Below are 22,904 nucleotides of genomic sequence, written 5' to 3'. Positions count from 1 at the left end.
AGAAATGTCAAACATAAGTACGATAAATGTTGGTCAAGCACACTGGGGCCCAGAAAGGAGAAGGTACTTGTATCTTGGTGCGGAGAATTCGCTGGATTTCTTTTCGGGGTGAGGTGCTATTTCGCTTTTCAAAGCCTTTGTGCTACCGTAACGTGGAAGCCCACTACAGTTCCGTTACAGATTACAGACTTGAGTGGGGACTAGCTTTTTTATGGATTGAGTTGAAGCTTTCTTTGGGAATATTTTACACTTATCCAGCGCTCTACGCTGAGCACTTACATTGGAGTTTACATCTAAGTCTCTGAATGACGAGGATTCAGATGAAACCCCCTGAAGGAGCCATTCACTATAATGAGGCAGCAGAGTTACTCTGGAGTCCATCTGGCCTCTGTTCAGTGATGTCCTTCTTTTAAGAGTTGCACAAAACTGTGGCTGACAGCACTTTTATGCCCGCAAAAGAAGGCGGACACTGCCGGATAACAGGTCAGACGGTGTCTACAGTGCCTCCATCTGCCTCATTATAGGGTTCTGTCTGCATCACGTTTTTTCAGAGATTTACATGGAAACCCTAAAGTAAGCGCTCAGCGTAGAGAGCAGGATAAATGTGAGTCTAGCCGTACTGTGATCTTTGGGAGACAGGATGAAAAAATCAACAGCATGTGAAGAATTGGTTTAATTTATTTTTTACGCCATTCTTGGCAGAGAAAGAAGCAGATTTCTTTGATAAGATATATCACAAAGTTGTTTATTTTCACGTGTACTATTGCTTGTTGAAATAAAAATTAAAATGACGGTTACACTTTAAATTCATGCATTTTTTTTCGTTAAAAATCATTTTGCAATTTTGTTTCGTTAAAAATTTTGCATTTTTTGGCCTATTATAGATAGTACTATGCTGTAAATAGCCGGCTGCAGAATGAGTTAACTGAAATTTCTTCAGTGAGCTCATTCTGATGGTCCAACAGGAGAGTTTCCATCTCTTTTACCTGTATTTTTCCTTGCGATCCTTTTAGCTTTTCTACCACCCCAGACCACATCAAAGTTGAATGGCCCGTAAAAGCTAAGCAGTGCAAAATCGTTAATGAAACCGAACTGCAAAAAAAATACTTTTAACCCTAAATACATGCATTTAAGTAAAAAAAAATCCCATTAAAATTATAACTAGTATTATTAATTAATTTTAACACCTTTAGGTTCTCTTTAAGAGGCTCAGATAGGAAGCTCTGTGCACAATTCTTTATTTCTTACTACTGAAACAAAAGGGACGAATTCATGTAATGATCTGATTTTTTTTCAGGAGTACAAATGGTTTTTAGAGAGATTTTATTATTTGCGACTTATTCATTATTTAATTTGGGACTTTTTTGTGCAGTAACTGTACTTACGGTAGTTTTGTGTGATTATTTTTCTTTTGTTCCTTTATTTTATTATCATTATTATTATTATTATTATTATTATTATTGCAAAGGTTTTATCCTAATTCGTTAATTGAGACTTATTAAAATGTTGCAAGTTTTTTGGGATCAGTTCAATACCTAGTAGAGTACAAAATCTGTTTATTTGCTTTTTATTCTTTTTACGCAGCTGAAGAAATTTAAGCTTATTGATATTATTGTGCAACTTTTTTTTCTCTGCATAGGCGCAAAAAAAAGAAAAGGCAAAAAATGCACATCTGAATTTGTGTCATTTCATAAAACATTGTGCATCCAATTTTACGAATTTAGAGCAAAATCAGCCAGCGCAGAAAGAAAAAAAAAATTACTTAAAAAAACACGTACATGATCAATAGAGGCCAAAGTTCATAGTAAACTTCTGAAAATGGAACAAAATGGTAGTTTTGACTGAACAGAGTGCTTGTGCCATCTGGTGGTGAAATATTAGAATGCAGCTTTGTTATTCTAGGATTACTGTATATATACACTCACTGGCCACTTTATTAGGTACACCTGTCCAACTTCTTGTTAACACTTAATTTCTAATCAGCCAATCACATGGCGGCAACTCAGTGCATTTAGGCATGTAGACATTGTCAAGACAATATCCTGCAGTTCAAACCGAGCATCAGTATGGGGAAGAAAGATGATTTGAGTGCCTTTGAACGTGGCATGGTTGTTGGTGCCAGAAGGGCTGGTCTGAGTATTTCAGAAACTGCTGATCTACTGGGATTTTCACGCACAACCATCTCTAGGGTTTACAGAGAATGGTCCGAAAAAGAAAAAAAATCCAGTGAGCGGCAGTTCTGTGGGCGGAAATGCCTTGTTGATGCCAGAGGTCAGAGGAGAATGGGCAGACTGGTTCGAGCTGATAGAAAGGCAACAGTGACTCAAATCGCCACCCGTTACAACCAAGGTAGGCCTAAGAGCATCTCTGAACGCACAGTGCATCGAACTTTGAGGCAGATGGGCTACAGCAGCAGAAGACCACACCGGGTACCACTCCTTTCAGCTAAGAACAGGAAACTGAGGCTACAATTTGTACAAGCTCATCGAAATTGGACAGTAGAAGATTGGAAAAACGTTGCTTGGTCTGATGAGTCTCGATTTCTGCTGCGACATTCGGATGGTAGGGTCAGAATTTGGCGTAAACAACATGAAAGCATGGATCCATCCTGCCTTGTATGGAGCATCTTTGGGATGTGCAGCCGACAAATCTGCGGCAACTGTGTGATGCCATCATGTCAATATGGACCAAAATCTCTGAGGAATGCTTCCAGCACCTTGTTGAATCTATGCCACGAAGAATTGAGGCAGTTCTGAAGGCAAAAGGGGGTCCAACCCGTTACTAGCATGGTGTACCTAATAAAGTGGCCGGTGAGTGTATATATATATATATATATATATATATATATATATATATATATATACTAGCTGTACTACCCGGCTTCGCCCGGGTTAATGACTGCTGTTAGCAAAATAGAATGTGTTAACAAAAATTTATTCTGCACACAAAAACCACAAAACAAATAGATAGAAATGTAATTATTAAAAGGCAAAAACTAAGCAAATAGAAGCATTTCACAACATATATTAGCTTTGTTATACTGAGAATGTCTTTGTTGCCTATATTAACCAATCAGAGCTCAGGTTAATTAACTGTAGCAAAATAGAAGCTGAGCTGTGATTGGTTGCTATTGGCAGCCTGATAAATCCCCAGCCAACAGGAAGCCCTCCCCCCTGGCAGTATATATTAGCTCACACATACACATAATAGACAGGTCATGTGACTGACAGCTGCCGTATTTCCTATATGGTACATTTGTTGCTCTTGTAGTTTGCTTATTAATCAGATTTTTATTTTTGAAGGACAATACCAGACTTGTGTGTGTTTTAGGGCGAGTTTTATGTGTCAAGTTGTGTGTGTTGAGTTGCGTGTGGCGACATGCATGTAGCGACTTTTGTGAGATGAGTTTTGTGTGGCGACATGCGTGTAGCAACATTTTGTGTGTTGAGTTGCATGTGACAGGTTAGTGTAGCAAGTTGTGTGCAGCAAGATTTGTGCATGGCGAGTTTTGCGCGTGGCGAGTTTTATGTGTGGTGCATTTTGAGTATGTGCAAGTTTTGTGTGAGGCAACTTTTGCATGTGGTGCAACTTTTGTACATGTGGCAATTTTTCTGTGTGTGCAAGTTTTGCATGAGGTGAGTTTTCCATGAGGTGAGTTTTGCACGTGTGGCGAGTTTTGCGTGAGCCTAGTTTTGCATATGGCGAGTTTTGCATGTAGCGAGTTTTGAGTGGTGACTTTTGTGTTTCGACTTTTATGTGGCGAGGTTGGTGTGTGTGTGTGGTGAAATGTGTGCTGAGGGTGGTATATGTGTTCAAGCACGTGGTAGTGTGTGGCGCATTTTGTGTTTGTGTTCATATCCCCGTGTGTGGTGAGTATCCCATGTCGGGGCCCCACCTTAGCAACTGTACGGTATATACTCTTTGTCGCCATCGCTCTCATTCTTTAAGTCCTCATTGTTCACATCTGGCAGCTGTCAATTTTCCTCCAACACTTTTCCCTTCACTTTTTCCCCATTATGTAGATAGGAGCAAAATTGTTTGGTGAATTGGAACGCGCGGGGTTAAAATTTCACCTCACAACATAGCCTATGACGCTCTCGGGGTCCAGACGTGTGACTGTGCAAAATTTTGTGGCTGTAGCTGCGACGGTACAGATGCCAATCCCGGACATACACACATACATACATACACACATTCAGCTTTATATATTAGATATACCTGTATGTAATCTCCTGTATATAGTATATACCTGTGTGTCATCTCACCTATATATAGTATATATCTGTGTGTCATCTCCTGTATATAGTATATACCTGTATGTCATCTCCTCCTATACATAGCATATACCTGTGTCATCTCCTCCTGTATATACTATATACCTGTAGGTAATCTGCTCCTGTATATAGTATATACCTGTGTGTCATCTCCTCCTGTATATAGTATATACCTGTATGTCATCTCCTCCTGTATGTAGTATGTACCTGTATGTCATCTCCTCCTCTATATAGTATATACCTGTGTGTCATCTCTCCTGTATATAGTATATATCTGTGTGTCATCTCCTCCTGTATATAGTATATACCTGTGTGTCATCTCCCCTGTAAATAGTATATACCTGTGTGTCATCTCCTGTATATAGTATATAGCTGTATGCCATCTCCTCCTGTATTAGCCCTCGTTCACACGTTATTTGGTCAGTATTTTTACCTCAGTATTTGTAAGCTAAAATGGCAGCCTGATAAATCCCCAGCCAACAGTAAGCCCACCCCCTGGCAGTATATATTAGCTCACACATACACATAATAGACTGGTCATGTGACTGACAGCTGCCGGATTCCTATATGGTACATTTGTTGCTCTTGTAGTTTGTCTGCTTATTAATCAGATTTTTATTTTTGAAGGATACCAGACTTGTGTGTGTTTTAGGGCGAGTTTCGTGTGTCAAGTTGTGTGTGTTGAGTTGCGTGTGGCGACATGCATGTAGGGACTTTTGTGAGATGAGTTTTGTGTGGCGACATGCGTGTAGCAACTTTTTGTGTGTCGAGTTGCATGTGACAGGTTAGTGTAGCAAGTTGTGTGCAGCAAGTTTTGCGCATGGCGAGTTTTGCGCGTGGCGAGTTTTATGTGTGGTGCCTTTTGAGTATGTGCAAGTTTTGTGTGAGGCAACTTTTGCATGTGTTGCAACTTTTGTGCATGTGGCAATTTTTCTGCGTGTGGCAATTTTTCTGCGTGTGCAAGTTTTGCGTGTGGCGAGTTTTGCACGTGTGGCGAGTTTTGCATGTGGAGAGTTTTGCGCGTGGCGAGTTTTGAGCGGCGACTTTTGTGTTTCTACTTTTATGTGGCGAGGTTGGTGTATGTGTGGTGAAATGTGCACTGAGGGTGGTATATGTGTTCGAGCACGTGGTAGTGTGTGGCGCATTTTGTGTGTGTGTTCATATCCCCGTGGTGGTGTGATTATCCCATGTTGGGGCCCCACCTTAGCAACTGTACAGTATATACTCTTTGGTGCCATCGCTGTCATTCTTTAAGTCCCCCTTGTTCACATCTGGCAGCTGTTAATTTGCCTCCAACACTTTTCCTTTCATTTTTTCCCCATTATGTAGATAGGGGCAAAATTGTTTGGTGACTTGGAAAGCGCGGGGTTAAAATTTCACCTCACAATATAGCTTTGACGCTCTCAGGGTCCAGACGTGTGACTGTGCAAAATTTTGTGCCTGTAGCTGCGACGCCTCCAACACTTTTCCTTTCACTTTTTCCCCATTATGTAGATAGGGGCAAAATTGTTTGGTGAATTGGAAAGCGCGGGGTTAAAATTTCACCTCACAACATAGCCTATGACGCTCTCGGGGTCCAGACGTGTGACTGTGCAAAATTTTGTGGCTGTAGCTGCTACGGTTCAGATGCCAATCCCGGACATACATACATACATACATACATACACACACACACACATTCAGCTTTATATATTAGATATATATATATATATACTAGATGGTGGCCCGATTCTAACGCATTGGGTATTCTAGAATATGTATGTAGCTTATTTCTGAAGATTTCAGAATAATGCAATGAATACACAGGATTCGGCCGGCCGGGCGCGACCAATTAGCGAAGCGTGGTTCAAATCCTGCGCCAATTCGCGGCCGGACTGTGTCTGTCACTGATTGTTCGCGGCCGGATGGGCGAAACCAATCAGTGAAGCCAGGGCCAGCTTCAGGTTTTTAAGAGTCTCACAGCCCACATAGCATATGCACAGCCCACATAGTATATAGCACAGCCACATAGTATATAGCACAGCCACATAGTATATAGGACAGCTACGTAGCATATAACACAGCCACATAGTATATAACACAGCCACGTAGTATATAGCACAGCTACGTAGCATATAACACAGCCACGTAGTATATAACACAGCCACATAGTACATAGCACAGCCACGTAGCATATTGCACAGCCACGTAGTATATTGCACAGCCACGTAGTATATTGCACAGCCACGTAGTATATAGCATAGCCACATAGTATATAGCACATCCATGTAGTATATAGCACAGCGACGTAGTATATAGCACAGCGACGCAGTATATAACATAGCCAACGCAGTATATAACACAGCCCACGTAGTATATAGCACAGCCCACATAGTATATAACACAGCCCACGCAGTATATAACAGGGCACGCAGTATATAAAACAGGGCACGCAGTATATAACACAGGGCACGTAGTATATAACACAGCCCACGTAGTATATAACACAGCCCACATAGTGTATAGCAATGTGGGCACCATATGCCTGTTAAAAAAACGATAAAAAAAAAAATTAGTTATATACTCACCTTCCAGTGGCCCCTGGATCCAGCCCAGGCCTTTAGCGATGCTCCTCGCGACGCTCCGTTCCCAGTAATGCCTTGTGGCAATAACCCGTGATGATGTAGCGGTCTCGCGTTGCCGCAATGCATTCTTGGGACCGGAGCTTCGCGAGGAGCGGGAAAGGCTGGCGCGGACGACGGTAGGTGAGAATATCATGATTTTTTGTATTATTATTATTTTTAACATGATATGTTTTTACTATTAATGCTGCATAGGCAGCATCAATAGTAAAAAGTGAAGCGGTGTTTATCCCGCCCCAATATTGCTGACCAATCAGCGACGCGGGATTTCCGTTACAGACAGACAAACAGACGGAAGTGGACCTTAGGCAATTATATATATAGAAGATGTGTGTGTGTAAATACAGTTTATGATGAATATTGCACCTCAGAACAGAAGCATTCAGTATACAGCTATGTGTTCTGCACTTACTGGAGCAGGAGGCCGGTCTGCTCTCTCCATTTGCTTTTTTTGGAGTTGAAGAAATGAGGCTGTGGTTTTCCTGATGGTATTTATCCAATAGGACATCAATGTCTCCATCTATTGAAACAGATCAGACACAAGTCAATCCATGATCAGCACGATATAATGTTGATGCAGTAAAATCTAGGATATGTTCACACAGCGCTGCGCTTTTTTTCCACAGTGTTGGCAGGAAGAATGCTATGCATATTTTTCATACGTTTTACGATACTTTTTTAGGCATTCCATTGAATGGGTAAAAAATAAAGCAGCAAAACTGTTGAAAGTTGACATGCTACGTTGTAAAGAAACGCACCGCAGGTCAAAAAAGTGCAAGAAAAAAAAACATTGTAGAAATCGCATTTATTTTTCTGCTACTAAAAACGCATTGTTTTCCATATTAAAAAAAAATACCCACAGAAAAATGCAGCAAAAACGCAGTGTGTGATTAAGCACATATAGTGTTAAAATCAGTAAGTGGTTTCTGGCATCGGTCTATAATACCTGGGCAAAAGCTGCTGAAGAACGTTCGTAGGGACTCGACCTTCCCACTTGTCAGCTCGTAGGTTATTTCTTTCAGGTAGTCCGCTGGTGAGTACATGCTTTCTATTAATGTACGAGCCTGGTATTTTCCTGTAGAAATCATTAGAGGGTAATAATATCATATCAGTGCTTTACACCACTCCTTCCAACGCTCAGCATTGTGCTTGGTGATGTAAGGCTCGAAACCATCAGCCATAATTCACTGATAAGGAAAATCTTTGGAGGGGTTGTCCAGGACTTTGCACTTGTGGCTTACCTTTAATCAGGTCACCCCCATAGCTACACCCGGGGTCAAACTTTAACAACTATTGCTGTGTATGGGCATCTGCGGGGTAGGCGCACAGTAGAGAAAAGCAACAAATGGAGTGAAAAGTAATAGTCCCAGTTGCATGAGGAAGGGAATTGCTGGGCCCATTTAGTCCATTAATTAACACTTTTGTATTAAATAAATATTAAATAGATATAGAACATTTTAAAAATAAAATTTAAATAAATAGAAATAAATCTTTTGTGCTTTGAATTTGACGAAGAATGTGTCAAGATGGGTGTGTTTTGACACATAGACCCCAAATCATCATCGCCTTTGCGCCAGGTTTTTGTCTAGTTTTGTGGCTTACGCCTGTTCACTTGTTTTTTTTTTCTAGCAGTTTTTTGCCTAATTCATCAATTGTGACTTTTAAAAAAGTTGCAAAACTTGCCGCAATCGTACTCCAGTCCCCCTCCCTTCGGTGTAGTTTTATGCATGTGTCCAAAATGTGCATCTTTTGCAACATTTTGAAAAAGTTCCATCATTTTGCAAAAATGTTTAATGACGGAAAAGACCTTTTTTAATTCTTGGTGCCAAATTCATGAAACGCATGATCCATTTTTATGAATTTGGAGCAATAAACATCAACGAATGGCACACAATAAAAAAAAAACACAGGAAAGTGACAAAAAAACCCTGCAAATGATGAAGATGTCGTAAATTAAGCAGGAGGCAGTGGAACGTTAGACAAAAGTGACGCATCAAATTTATCATCTAGCATGAATACCTGTGGCAATTTTGGCACATTTTCAGACTGCCCAAGGGCGCAGTGAAATGGACGTATAATTCGAACCGAGATCGGAACGCAGTGCACGGACTGGCCAGCGGCTCTACCAACCTGACCATGGCAGCCTCATGTATGTGCACGGACTGGCCGGCGGCTCTACCGACCTGACCATGGCAGCCTCATGTATGTGCACGGACTGGCCGGCGGCTCTACCGACCTGACCATGGCAGCCTCATGTATGTGCACGGACTGGCCGGCAGCTCTACCGACCTGACCATGGCAGCCTGATGTATGTGCACGGACTGGCCGGCGGCTCTACCGACCTGACCATGGTAGCCTCATGTATGTGCATGGACTGACCGGCGGCTCTACCGACCTGACCATGGCAGCCTGATGTATGTGCACGGACTGGCCGGCAGCTCTACCGACCTGACCATGACAGCCTCATGTATGTGCATGGACTGGCCGGCGGCTCTACCGACCTGACCATGGCAGCCTGATGTATGTGCACAGACTGGCCAGCGGCTCTACCGACCTGACCATGGCAGCCTCATGTATGTGCACGGACTGGCCAGCGGCTCTACCGACCTGACCATGGCAGCCTGATGTATGTGCACGGACTGGCCGCCGGCTCTACCGACCTGACCATGGCAGCCTCATGTATGTGCACAGACTGGCCGGCGGCTATACCGACCTGACCATGGCAGCCTGATGTATGTGCACGGACTAGCTGGCAGCTCTACCAACCTGACCATGGCAGCCTCATGTATGTGCACGGACTGGCCGGCGGCTCTACCGACCTGACCATGGCAGCCTCATGTATTTCTTTGCAGCTTTCAGGCTTGGGTAGGGAGAGCCGCCGGCCAGTCCATGCACTGCGTTCCAATTCCGGCCCGATATATACAGCTGTTGTGAATTCTGCTCTTGGGCTCCCTCCGGTGGTTGTTGGTGGTAGTGCAGTTGTCTTGGGGTTGTAATCCGGGCAGGTGTTTCTGCTGATTGCAGCTCTATTAGGTATTTAGGTGTGCAGGATCCATTTCTTCTGGCCAGTTGTCCATTGTACTTGGAGGGATTGCATCTCTCTCTGGCTCCTCATGCCCTGCTGCCAATTCAGCCAAGATAAGTGTCTGTTTTTTGTCTCTGTGCACACATGCAGTGTGCTTTGCAATTCAGTGCAATTTATTGTGTTTTTGTCCAGCTTAGACTTTGTTTGGATTTTTAAGTCATGCTGGATTCTCAGGAGATGCAGATATACTTGCTATGTCTTTAGTTAGATGTAGAATATTTGTATTATCTGCTGTGGATGTTATTAGGATTTTAATACTGACCGCTTAGAATTCTGTCCTATCCTTTTCTATTTAGCTAGAGTTCCTCTTTTGCTAAATCCTGTTTTTCTGCCTGCGTGTGTCTTCCCTCTTATACTCACAGTCAATATTTGTGGGGGGCTGCCTATCCTCTGGGGTTCTGCTCTGAGGCAAGATAGAATTCCCATTTCCATCTATAGGGGCATTTAGTCCTCCGGCTGTGTCGAGATGTCTAGGACGTGCTAGGTACATCCCACGGCTACTTCTAGTTGCGGTGTTAGTTTAGGGTTTGCGATCAGTACAGATACCACCTACTCCTGAGAAAGTCTCTCATGCGGCTCCAAGGTCACCAGATCATAACATACAGCGTTCTGAAGTTTGGACAGTGTAATAATTGATGGGATTAGTAAATCTGCCCCAATATTCATCACGGGTTGCAGAATATTGCTCCCTACCTGTGATCACGATGCAGGAGTCCAGGCTGCTGGGTCTGGATGTGCAGATAATCACCACGTAGTTCGTCTTGGTCAATTTTCCCTCCACCAGCATTTTAAACATCTCGGAGAGCCCCTCCGCTAAGGAGAAGCTGCATTCAATGATTTTGACACTCTCATTACAAGAACTGGCAGCCAGGCCCGCTAGCCAGGGCAACTGAGAGACGGTCACGGCAGTCACCAGGCTGGGGAAATGTGGCATCGCCTGAGACATATTCTGCTGGTACTGGCGGATCTCAGCAAGGTGCGTTTCCCTCCACGAACGCATTAATATCTGTTCTAGGTCTTCTATCAGAGGCACCTGGTCTGGAGCTGGGGGCAAAGGGCGATAAAATGACATGTTATACCAACGTTGTAGTCAACTGGCATGACCTAAAAAACGTAGGCTTTTAAAAAAAAAACAAACAGCGCCACTTTTATCCATGAGCTGTGAGTATTGTAGCTCATCCCTAGTCAAGACTGCAGGAGTGGTGCCGTGTCTAGGTCCCATATTTGGGGAAAATTGTGACTTACCGTCAGTATGCCTTTCACTAAGAATCCAGAGGTAGCGTAGAATAGGGTAAGGTGAAACATCTCCAATGATCCCTATTTCATCGCCCTCCAGTTCGGCGCTGCACCAAAATTTGTGTTTTATTCATATGCAAATTAGCTCTGCAAGTACACTAGTGGGTGTATCAGTGCACTTGCAGATCTCAGATCTTCATTGCCTCTCCTCTCTTCTCGATTGACTGTGAACAGCAGAGGTGACATCATGGTGCAGAGCCTCTGTCTCCACTGTCAGTCAAGAAGTGGTGCCAGCGGAGAGAAGCGAAGAGGGGCCGAGGACTGCAAGTGCACCGATACACCCACTAGTGCACTTGCAGTGTTAGCTGTCATATGACTAAAGGACTCATTTCAGTGCAACACAGAACTAGAGGGTGAATAAATAGGTACAGGTGAAGATGATTCACCCAGGCCCATCAGGCGCGACCTCTGGTTTCGTAGTGAAAGTCTCACCCACAGACTCCCTATAACACGTTTCCTGTATTTTATGGTTTGTTTTTTGTCTGTCGCAGTCTCCACTCACCGAGCTGGACGAGATAATAGACTGTGAGCAGCAGCTGCATCTCCTCGGAGATTGGCTGGATGGTGGTGGGTCCATATTGTTCATAGGTTTTCGGCATGGACTGGGAGTCCTTGTAGCAGTTGTACAATAGGGGGCTGACGATAACCCCATTTATATTACCAGAGAGGTAGGGGAAGTTACCGTGACCTGTATGGAGAGACAGTAAGAAGCTATTCACCGAGCAAAGCTGCCCTCAATTATAGTATAATGAATAGATGTCAGGGCTCTGCTTGCTGGCAGTGAATGAGAACACACTTGTGTAATCCCATAATTTCCCTCGGGATCAATAAAGTGTATCGTATCGTCTCGTATATCCAAATAATCAACAAGTGGCCGAATGACCAGATGGATGTGCGGCTTAATACAATCAGAAAACATTTATTATAATGAGCTGTGCACCTACAGGAAATGATGGAACATACTTGCAATAAAGCCTTTCATTTGTTTGGCCACAACAACTGAGAGAACCTACACTATGGACACACGTCTTAATCATTGAAATCAGGTTTTTTTGTTTTTTTTTAGTCTAATTCTCTTTCCATTATAACATCCATCCCCATGCCCCCTGGTATATAACATCTGGCCCCCCACACCTCCGATGTATATCATCCAGCCCCTCGCTCCCGGTTTATAACATCCACCACCTCCCACCTCCGGTGTAAAACATCCATCCCCTCACCGCCAGTGTATAACATCCAGCCCCTCACCCCCGGTGTATAACATCCAGCCCCTCACCCCACGGTATATAACATCCATTCCCGGTGTATAACATCCACCCCACCCACCTCCTATGTATAACATCCGGCCCCCCCACCTCCAGTGTATAACAACCAGCCCCACACCCCAGTGTATAACATCCAGACCCTCGCCCCCAGGGTGTATAACATCCAGCCCCCCACACCTCAGTGTATAACATCCAGACCCTCACCCCCAGTATATAACATTCAGCCCCTCACCCCCAGTATATAACATCCAGCCCCTCACCCCCAGTGTATAACATCCAGCCCCTCACCCCCGGTGTATAACATCCAGCCCCTCACCCCCGCTGCATAACATCCAGCCCCCAGTGTATAACATCCAGCCCCTCACCCCCCGGTGTATAACATCCAGCCCCTCACCCCCAGTGCATAACATCCAGCCCCTCACCCCCGGTATATAACATCCAGCCCCTCACCCCCAGTGTATAACATCCAGCCCCTCACCCCCCGGTGTATAACATCTAGCCCCTCACCCCCAGTGTATAACATCCAGCCCCTCACCCCCAGTGTATAACATCCAGCCCCTCACCTCCCAGTGTATAACATCCAGCCCCTCACCCCCTAGTCCATAACATCCAGACCCTCACCCCCGATGTATATGCAGCGCCCCAGAGTCCTGGTCGTTGCAGTACTGATGCTCCGCCGCTAAGGGGGGCTATGGTACGTCTGATGGCACTGAAGGAGTTCACCTGACCAGGTATCACAGACACCAATACACTTCACAGTCTGGCCTCCAGGGGGAGCTAAGGGTACTATGTATTAGGCCACTCCTCACACTCTGGTAAAACTGGGGGTTAGATAGGAAGTTAGTCAGAAGCTGACTGGGTTGGAACCAGGCAACATCCTGTGGCAGAGGGTGTTGCAGGGGAAGATTCAGGGGGGTCCCTGTCAGGGGTGGGATCCTGACAGAGGCCTAGCGAACAGAAAGAACGTTACGGGACCGTGCCTGCACGATATAGCGGCGGTACCCCAAGAAAGGACAAGAAGCGAGGTTTATTGTGCTGAGTGAGAAACGAGATCAACGCAACAAGGAGAAACACCAGTAGGAGTCGTGCTGTAAGACGAGGCAACATCCTACTGAGGCGCGTAGCCGGTGGCCGGAACACCGAGGAAGTATTGAGCTCCAGGCCTTACTTCAAACCTACGGCAGACAGTCAGTTATAGGCGGGCTGTCTCACCCAAAATCACCTAAGCAGACACAGGGGGCAACATCTGGAGAGGGGCGACTCTAGGGTCCCGGAAGACCTCCGAGCCTACCCGTCATATGGGTGCGTCCTAGCCATATCATCTGGGGGACGAAACAGAACATCATAATCGAGTTGTGAGGGAACTTCAGAAACAGACACAACAGTTGTGAGGACTATCCCGTAAGCACAGCAGGGAAGGACTACAACACACAAGCGCTAGAAGGTATGCACAGATTTCCACCTGCAAAGGGAACTCTGGAGGTGCCATCGGACCGGCCGGACTCACGCAGCCCGGTTAACCGTATTCCGGACTGAGGATCCTGAAGCCTTCAGTAAAGAGGTAAAGAGACTGCAACCTGGTGTCCTCGTTATTTACTGCGACCGGCACCACACCACAACAGCATCACCCTCCACCTTCATTGGACGCCCCTCAGCAGGGTCACGGGCCGGGTCTAGCCACCGTGACAACCCCAGAACCGAGACAGAGAGGCCCGATACCGGGTACCCCTCGGCCCTGCGGCAGTGGGGGCGCTCCATATAACATCCAGCCCCTCACCCCCGGTGTATAACATCCAGCCCCTCACCCCCACTGCATAACATCCAGCCCCTCACCCCCGTTGTATAACATCCAGCCCCTCACCCCCGGTGTATAACATCCAGCCCCTCACCCCCAGTGTATAACATCTATCCCCTCACCCCCGGTGTATAACATCCAGCCCCTCACCCCCCGGTGTATAACATCCAGCCCCTCACCCCCGGTGTATAACATCCAGCCCCTCACCCCCAGTGTATAACATCCAGCCCCTCACCCCCTAGTGTATAACGTCTCTCCCCACATGTCCCCGGTGTATAATATTCGGCCCTCCACATCTGGCCCCTCGGCCACCCAGTGTATAAAATCCAGCCCCTGGTATATAACATCCGTTCCCTCATCCTCCAGTAGGTATATAACATCCTTCCCCTTCCCTCTTCTTCTGGTGTATAATATCCATCCCCTCGCCCCCCAGTGTATAAGGGTCATTGAGCAGAGGCTTGGACACGATGACCCTTGAGGTCCCTTTCAACTCTAACAAACTAAGATTCTATGATTCTATAACATCCCTGCCCCCCTTATGTAGAACCTCGGCTCTCCTACCTGCCATGACGTCTGCCTTTACTAACGTGTGACAGAATGGCTGGTAGTAATGAGCTCACTGATACCAGCCCGTCCTGTATTAGGAGCCACCGGGGTAACAAGTCCGCTCATGACATTTCTTCCACCTAAATCTTCCCTCACCATCTGTGAGTGATATTTTTGAGAAGTGGAAGGAACCGCAGCAACTCAGCCACAAAATGGAGACCCTGTAACGTTACAGAGTGAGGTCACCGAATGCTGAGGAAAGAGGGCAGAAAAGACACCCCTGCTCTGCTGACTCCATAACTGCAGAGTTCAGACCTCCTCTGGTATTAACATTAATAATAACACTGTTTCCCCAGCGGGAGCTTCATGGCCGATCAGCTGCATGCAGCCTTACATCACCAAGCACAATGTCGAGCATCGGATGGAATGGTGTAAAGCAACCACTACTGGATTCTGGAGGAAATGTGTTCTGTGCAGTGATGGATCACACTTCTCTATCTCGTGTCTGATGAATGAGTCTGGGTTTGGTGAATGCCTGGAGAACGTTACCTGCCGGACTGCATTTTGTCATCTGTAAAGTTTTGGTGGAGGAAGGATAAAGCTACGGACTTCTTAGTTGCACATGACATTGTGGACAATTGTCGCTTACACCTTTGTGGGAACAGTTTGGGGAAAGCCTTGTTACGTTACCCCTGACTGTGCCCAGTGCACAAGGTCCAAACAGACATAGTTGGGGGAGTTTGGTAGAAGAACATGACCGGCCGCACAGAGCCCGGACCTCAACCCCATCCAACACCTTTGGGATAAACTAGAACGGAGATTGTGAGCTCGGACTCTCCCCAACATCAGGGTCTGACCTGACAAATGTTCTTCTGGCTGAAGGAGCAAAAATTCCCAGACTTCTCCAAAATCTTGTAAAAATCCTTCCCAGAAGAGCGGGAGCCATTATATCTGCAGAGGGGCCGACACCATATTACTACGGATATAGAATGGGAGGTCATAAAACCTTCTGAAGGGTGAATACTTTTATCCATATAGTGTATGTGTCTCTAATGTAAAGATTTTTATCTGTTCCCTACTCCTTGCCAACTTATCAAATATCTATCACTAAAAGCTGGAAATAGAAGAGACAATGGCTTCAGGATTCGGGATCACACTACACAAAGTTTTTTTTTTGGGGGGGGGTTCCTGTCACCATATAGTCACAGAGAAGGGTATAGGAGCTGTATACACAAAACGGTAGGAGAAATTTTTCATCAAGAAAGCATGTAAAATTGCTTGATTTTCTTTTCTATTAGAGACACTGGGGCAACAAAAATGTTTGAAAAGGAATAACGTTGGTGTCCGCACACAGCATGACCCGGACAAGAGGAGTACCTCTGCTTGTACCCTGGATTTTAAAGTTTTTCTTCCTAGGACCAAATACAAACATGCAATATTGTATTACGGTACAGATTATTCTTCAACTTTTACCTTTAAAAATGACTGGTGTGATCATGCAGGTCTTCAGAAGGTTGTCCGGGATGGACACAGACTCTGCAGTGGCCACCAGAGGAGCAGCCGGAGGGTTGGCAGTGGTGCTCTGTGGCACTGTGGTACAAAGCGGACCTGCGGTATCTAATAAGACACAACAAATCATTACATTTGACATAAAAATACAAATTCTTGTTTTTAGGAACCATTATCCCAAGAGTCAGTGTTAAAAATAATCTAAAAAGTTATCTTGCTCCATCTGTCAAAAACCCACAGAAATACTCTGAGAGGAAAGGGCTGGGTCTTATATGACCCATTAATTTGACCAATGAAGAGGTTGTTACAGTTTCAACAAACTTTAATAAGATATATATTTCTTATATCTGCCTGTATGTTGATTTATTTTATTCTTTCTCCACTTATGAGCCACTTCTTCCCCTCGCCTCTGAAAAATACCTCAAATCCATCTTTGTCAAAGCAAGACAGACTGCCAGAACAGTGAGATGTTCGGTTACACAGCCTATTAATTCTACGGAGAGGAGATAGAAGGAGAGAGGAGCACTCAGCACAATGCTGATGCTGCTTCTGTCTGTGTGCTAAGCATTGACTTGACAGCCTCATATATGTCTATGAAGCTGTCAAGTTCTGGCCAGAACACCTGCAGCCACTGAGTACATTGTGATCCGTACACAGATTATGTTTCAAGGATATCTGATTTTGGCTGAAGTGTATGCACGTACGGAATCATTTTGCTCCATTTTCAGATATGGATTCACAGCCACACTGCTGAGTACTGCTGATGCTGCTTATGTACACTACCGTTCCAAAGTTTAGGGTCACCCAGACAATTTTGTGTTTTCCATGAAAACTCATACTTTTATTAATCAAATGAGTTGCCAAATGAATTGAACATCTAGTCCAGACATTGGCAAGGTTCGAAAAAAATATTTTTATTTGAAATAATAATTTTCTCCTTCAAACTTTGTTTAGTCAAAGAATGTTCCCTTTGCAGCAATTCCATCATTGCAGACCTTTGGCATTCTAGCAGTTAATTTGCTGAGGTAATCTGGAGAAATTTCACCCCATGCTTCCAGAAGCTCCTCCCACAAGTTGGTTTGGCTTGATGGGCACTTTTTGCATACAATACGATCAATCTACTCCCACAACAGCTCAATGGGGTTGAGATCTGGTGACTGCGCTGGCCACTCCATTACAGATAGAACACCAGCTGCCTGCTTCTTCCCTAAATAGTTCTTGCATAATTTGGAGGTGTGCTTTGGGTCATTGTCCTGTTGTAGGATGAAATTGTCTCCAATCAAGTGCTGTCCACAGGGTATGACATGGCGTTGCAAAATGGAGTGAGCGCTTTTCTTATTTTAAATCCCTTTTACCTTGTGCAAATCTCATACTTTACCAGCACCAAAGCAACCGCAGACCATCACATTACCTCCACCATGCTTGACAGATGGCGTCAGACGCTCTTCCAGCATCTTTTCAGTTGTTCTGCGTCTCACAAATGTTCTTCTATGTGATCTAATCACCTCAAACTTGGATTTGTCAGTCCTTAACACTTTTTTTGCAATCTTCCTCTGTCCAATGTCTGTGTTCTTTTGCCCATATTAATCTCTTCCTTTTATTAGCCAGTCTCTGATATGGCTTTTTCTTTGCCACTCTGCCCTGAAGGCCAGCATCCCGAAGTTGCCTCTTTACTGTAGATGTTTACACTGGTGTTTTGTGTGTACTATTTAATGAAGCTGCCAGTTGAGGACCTGTGAGGCGTCGATTTCTCAAACTACAGACTCTAATGTACTTGTCTTGTTGCTCAGTTGTGCAGCGGGGCCTCCCACTTCTCTTTCTACTCTGGTTAGAGCCTGTTTGTGCTCTCCTCTGAAGGGAGTAGTACACACCGTTGTAGGAAATCTTCAGTTTATTGGCAATTTCTCACATGGAATAGCCTTCATTTCTAAGAACAAGAATAGACTGTCGAGTTTCACATTAAAGTTCTTTTTTCTGGCCATTTTGAGAGTTTAATGGAACCAACAAATGTAATGCTCCAGATTCTCAACTAGCTCAAAGGAAGGTCAGGTTTATAGGTTCTCTAATCAGCCAAACTGTTTTCAGCAGTGCTAACATACTTGCACAAGGGTTTTCAAGGCTATTCTAACCATCCATTAGCCTTTTTACACAGTTAGCAAACACAAAGTACCATAAGAACACTGGAGTGATGGTTGTTGGAAATGGTCCTCTATACACCTATGAAGATATTGCATTACAAACCAGACGTTTGCAGTTAGAATAGACATTTACCACATTAACAATGTATAGAGTGTATTTCTGAATCATTTAATGTTAGCTTCATTGGAAAAAACTGTGCTTTTCTTTCAAAAATAAGGAAATTTCTAATTGACCCTAAACTTTGGAACAGTAGTTTTTGTGTGCTATACAGTAACTGGCCTTGGTTCTTCTGATCCAAACTTGACAGCCTCATATATGCCCATGTGACTGTCAAGTTCTGGCCAGAACACCTGCAGCTAGTCAGTACTTAGTGATCCGTACACGGACCGTGTTTTATGGATGTCTGAGTTTGGCTAAAGTGTGTGCACGTACATAGTCGTTTTGATGCGTTTTTGGAGCAGAAACTGGGTGGAAACTCAACGTTTGAGGAGTTTTAAGATGTGAAGGAGGATTTGGAAAGTTTCCATCAGTTTCTGCTCTACAAACTCCTTGAAAAACTCCATGTGCGCATAGCCTAAGGTTATGTGCACTCGAGGTCTTTTGTAGCTTTGGGATCAGAAAATGAGCAGATCCTCCATGTTTATGAGGAGCAATTGAGATTTGATTGAGGATTTTGAGAGTTTCTGCTCAGTTTCCGCCCAATTTCAGTTCCAATAATCTCTAGGTGTACACACCCTCATACTAATCTATGAATCTGATTCCATTTACTTACCAACTTTTCCAAGGCTACTTGTATTTTGATAGTTGTGTTGTGGATGGTTAGTATCTGTGGAAGAGGGGGAGTCTGGTGACCACCCTTTGTGTCGTTTCTTGGGAGGGCCAGAGTTGGTAACGTTTCCTTAAAAAGAAGGGAAACAGATAAAAAGAAAAAAAATACAGTTTGCTATAAAAGCATGATGGAGACCCAGCTATGATCCAGGTATTTTAAGGTTAATACATACTAAGGTTAACCCTGTAAAAAGGTTTTCCACCTTTGACAGCCACGTTTTGTTAGACAGGGGCTATAACGATAGGCTGGTCACAGTCTGTCCTGCTGTTTAGTTTCCCTGCAGCACCCCCACAGGAGAAATATAGCATTACACATTTTCCATTGAAGTGAATAGACTCTGATCCCGACCCACTTCGATGACAAAGTAGGATTTCTGCAGGGGCAGGGAAGTTATGGAAAGGGGACATGAGAAGAGTTGCACCAAATTTAGCGAATTTTCCAAACATTTGGCATTTTATGAATCTGTCTAAACCATCTGTAAAATCCAAATTGCCATAAAAATCAGAAAACTAACTAAACCACAAAAGACAACTTTAAAAAATGAACAAAAAGAGCTGTTCGTGCCAAAAAACTGACGGAAATGTAATGATGACTAGGACCCATGGTGCCTATATAAGAACTTTATGCATTATTTGCATTTGATTGGTCACTTTTCTTTTTTTTTGCTTATTTTATTCATTGATGCTTTTTGCCCGAAATTCTTCAAAATGGCACACGTAGTCTATGAATTTGGCACAAAATAAAAAATGCTCTGTATTTCTGTTTAAAATTGGTTTTTGTGACTTTTCAGCACCAAAAGTCACAAATCCTTTATAAAGTCGCACAATTTTGCCAAATTGAGACCTGACTCCAGAGAGGATTGGAGTGAGATGTGCCAAAAAATATGCGACATTTCGTAAAAGAGTCATTTCATGTATCTATCTAAAACCTCTGGATCAACAAAGCTGTCGAGGAAGAATAATAAAAAGATTAAAATAGAAAGATAACTTAAAAAGAGGCACAAAATGTCTAGAAAATAAGTTGCAAACAGTAAAGCAACTAAAAAGGTGCAAATCACTCCATAAAGTGGAAAAACAACAATGCCGAATCGGGACCTAAAGGAACACCAGTGTGCAGGAGCGGGCATCCACCTAGTGTGCAATACATAGATGTGCAAAAGGGGAAGTTATTGGAGGTGTCATCATAAGGTCACTGTGTTTATCTCTGTGACATCACTGTGATTATTATTAGTGATGAGCAAGCAAAAATGCTCAGGTGCTAACAGAGAGTCTTCAGGGTGCTCAAAAAGTATGTCCGAGTCCCCACGGCTGCATGTCTCGTGGCTGTTAGATAGTCACAACACATGGAGGGATTTCCTGTTTGTTAGGCCATCCCTGCATGTATTGCATCTGTCAAACAGCCGTAAGACATGCAGCTGCAGGGACTTGAAAATACTTTTTGAGCACATCGAAGACACTCAGTTAGCACCCAGCATGCTCAGATAACACCTTATCCAAGTACTTTGAGGGTATGTGCACACGTCAGGATTTCTTGCAGAAATTTCCTGCTCGAAATCCGCATGCTTCTTTTCGCGTTTTTTTCCCGTTTTTTCCACGTTTTTTTTTTAGCATTTTGCAAGCGTAATTAGCTTGCAGAATGCTAAAGTTTTCCAAGCGATCTGTAACATCGCTTGGAAAACTGATTGACAGGTTGGTCACACTTGTCAAACATAGTGCGTGACAAGTGTGACCAACTTTTTACTATAGATGCTGCCTATGCAGCATCAATAGTAAAAAAGATATAATGTTAAAAATAATAAAAAAAATTAAAAAAAAGGTTATACTCACCCTCTGATGGCCCCCGATCTCCTCAGCTGTTGGTTTGTGTGTAGGACCTGCGATGATGTCGCGGTCACATGACCGCGACATCATCGCAGGTCCTTCACACAGAGCATCTATAGGAACGGAAGAGAGCATGCACCGATGAGAGGCGGGAACACTCCGGGGGCCATCGAAGGTGAGTATATCACGATTTTTTATTTTAATTCTTTTTTTTTTTTACCAATTATTCGGTGCCCAGTCCGTGGAGGAGAGTCTCCTCTCCTCCACCCTGGGTACCAACCGCACATGATCTGCTTACTTTCCGCATGGTGTGCACAGCCACATGCGGAAAGTAAGTAGATCAATGCATTCCTAGGTGTGCGGAATCCCCGCGATTCCGCAAATTTAATGAACATGTTGCTTTTTTTTCTGCGATGCGATTTTTTAGCGGAAAAAAATGCAACATTTGCACAAGAAATGCGGAAAACACTGAAAATAATGGGAGGCATATATAAGCGGGGTTTTTTGCGTTTTTTTCGCGTTTTTATCACGTTTTTATAGCAAAAAAACGTGAAAAAAATGCAAAAAAATCCTGAACGTGTGCACATGGCCTGATTCATCACTATTTATTATCTACTAGATTGTGGCCCCATTCTAATGCATCGGGTATTCTAGAATATGCATGTCCCCGTAGTATATGGACAATGATGATTCCAGAATTCGCGGCAGACTGTGCCCGTCGCTGATTGGTCGAGGCCTGGCGGCCTCGACCAATCAGAGACGCGGGATTTCCAGGACAGACAGGCAGACAGACAGAAAAACCCTTAGACAATTATATATATAGATGTGTGACATCAGTATATAAATTCTCTGTACTGTGACATCACTGTGTTTATTATCCCTGTACTGTGACATCAATATGTTTATTATTCCTGTACTGTGACATCACTGTGTTTATTATCTCTGTACTTTGACATCACTGTGTTTATTATCCCTGTACTGTGACATCACTGTGTTTATTATCCCTGTACTGTGACATCACTGTGTTTATTATCCCTGTACTGTGACATCACTGTGTTTATTATCCCTGTACTTTGACATCACTGTGTTTATTATCCCTGTACTGTGACATCCAGGTGTTTCTTGTCCCTGTACTGTGACATCACTGTGTTTATTATTTTACAGCTGTTACATCACTGCATTGATTATGTCTTTGGTGTGACATCACTGTGTGCACAATTCCTGTGAACTGACCTCATATAGGCATTAATTGTCGCATCTAGTAATCTATGCAGCACCAGGATAACGGGTGGGTAAGTAAACAACATATGAAGGTATTGAAGGAGATTACAAAGTTTAAGAAACTGTTGAAAAGTAAGAAGTGAGTAAGGTATTGTTACTGACGTCGCCTTTAGCATCACCAACCTAATACTGCAGGTCTGGTCTGTACAAATGGATTCACCTTTGCAGGCTGCTGAGTGCGACATGTGCCGTTCGTGTTCTGGTAAGACGCTCCATTCTGCACTTGGGGAAATCCATTTTCTCCTACAAAACGTTGGTGAGAATTAGTCTCTTGGTGTCCAATAAAGGATATACTAAATAATGAACCGTTATATTTACAAGACTCTCCCATTAAGAAGAAGTGAGAACTAATGATGCAATTGGGTTCATTGCCCAGAATAACATTACAGGGGGTTTGAATACTTTAAAAGGGTTGTCCTCTTACAAATTTAACAGCTATGTTCA

The 22,904-nt window shown here is 43.9% G+C and overlaps 1 protein-coding gene across 1 annotated transcript in view; it reads right to left on the bottom strand.

Annotated features, from left to right (window-relative positions):
• Nucleotides 1–22,904, bottom strand: part of GREB1 (growth regulating estrogen receptor binding 1) — a 121,251-nt gene that overhangs the window by 76,499 nt on the left and 21,848 nt on the right. Inside the window, exons 6-12 of the mRNA XM_077291440.1 lie at nt 22,584–22,703; nt 19,303–19,428; nt 16,356–16,499; nt 11,779–11,964; nt 10,674–11,024; nt 7,842–7,970; nt 7,308–7,415 (exon numbers count right to left, since the gene is read on the bottom strand). Of these exons, the coding sequence (XP_077147555.1) occupies nt 7,308–7,415; nt 7,842–7,970; nt 10,674–11,024; nt 11,779–11,964; nt 16,356–16,499; nt 19,303–19,428; nt 22,584–22,703 (1,164 nt within the window). The remainder of the gene's footprint in view (nt 1–7,307; nt 7,416–7,841; nt 7,971–10,673; nt 11,025–11,778; nt 11,965–16,355; nt 16,500–19,302; nt 19,429–22,583; nt 22,704–22,904) is intronic.

The sequence above is a fragment of the Ranitomeya variabilis genome, chromosome 2 (assembly GCF_051348905.1).
Source record: "Ranitomeya variabilis isolate aRanVar5 chromosome 2, aRanVar5.hap1, whole genome shotgun sequence".
NCBI lineage: Eukaryota > Metazoa > Chordata > Amphibia > Anura > Dendrobatidae > Ranitomeya > Ranitomeya variabilis.
The sequence above is the reverse complement of the archived record's forward strand: the minus strand, read 5'-3'. Positions and strand labels throughout refer to the sequence as shown.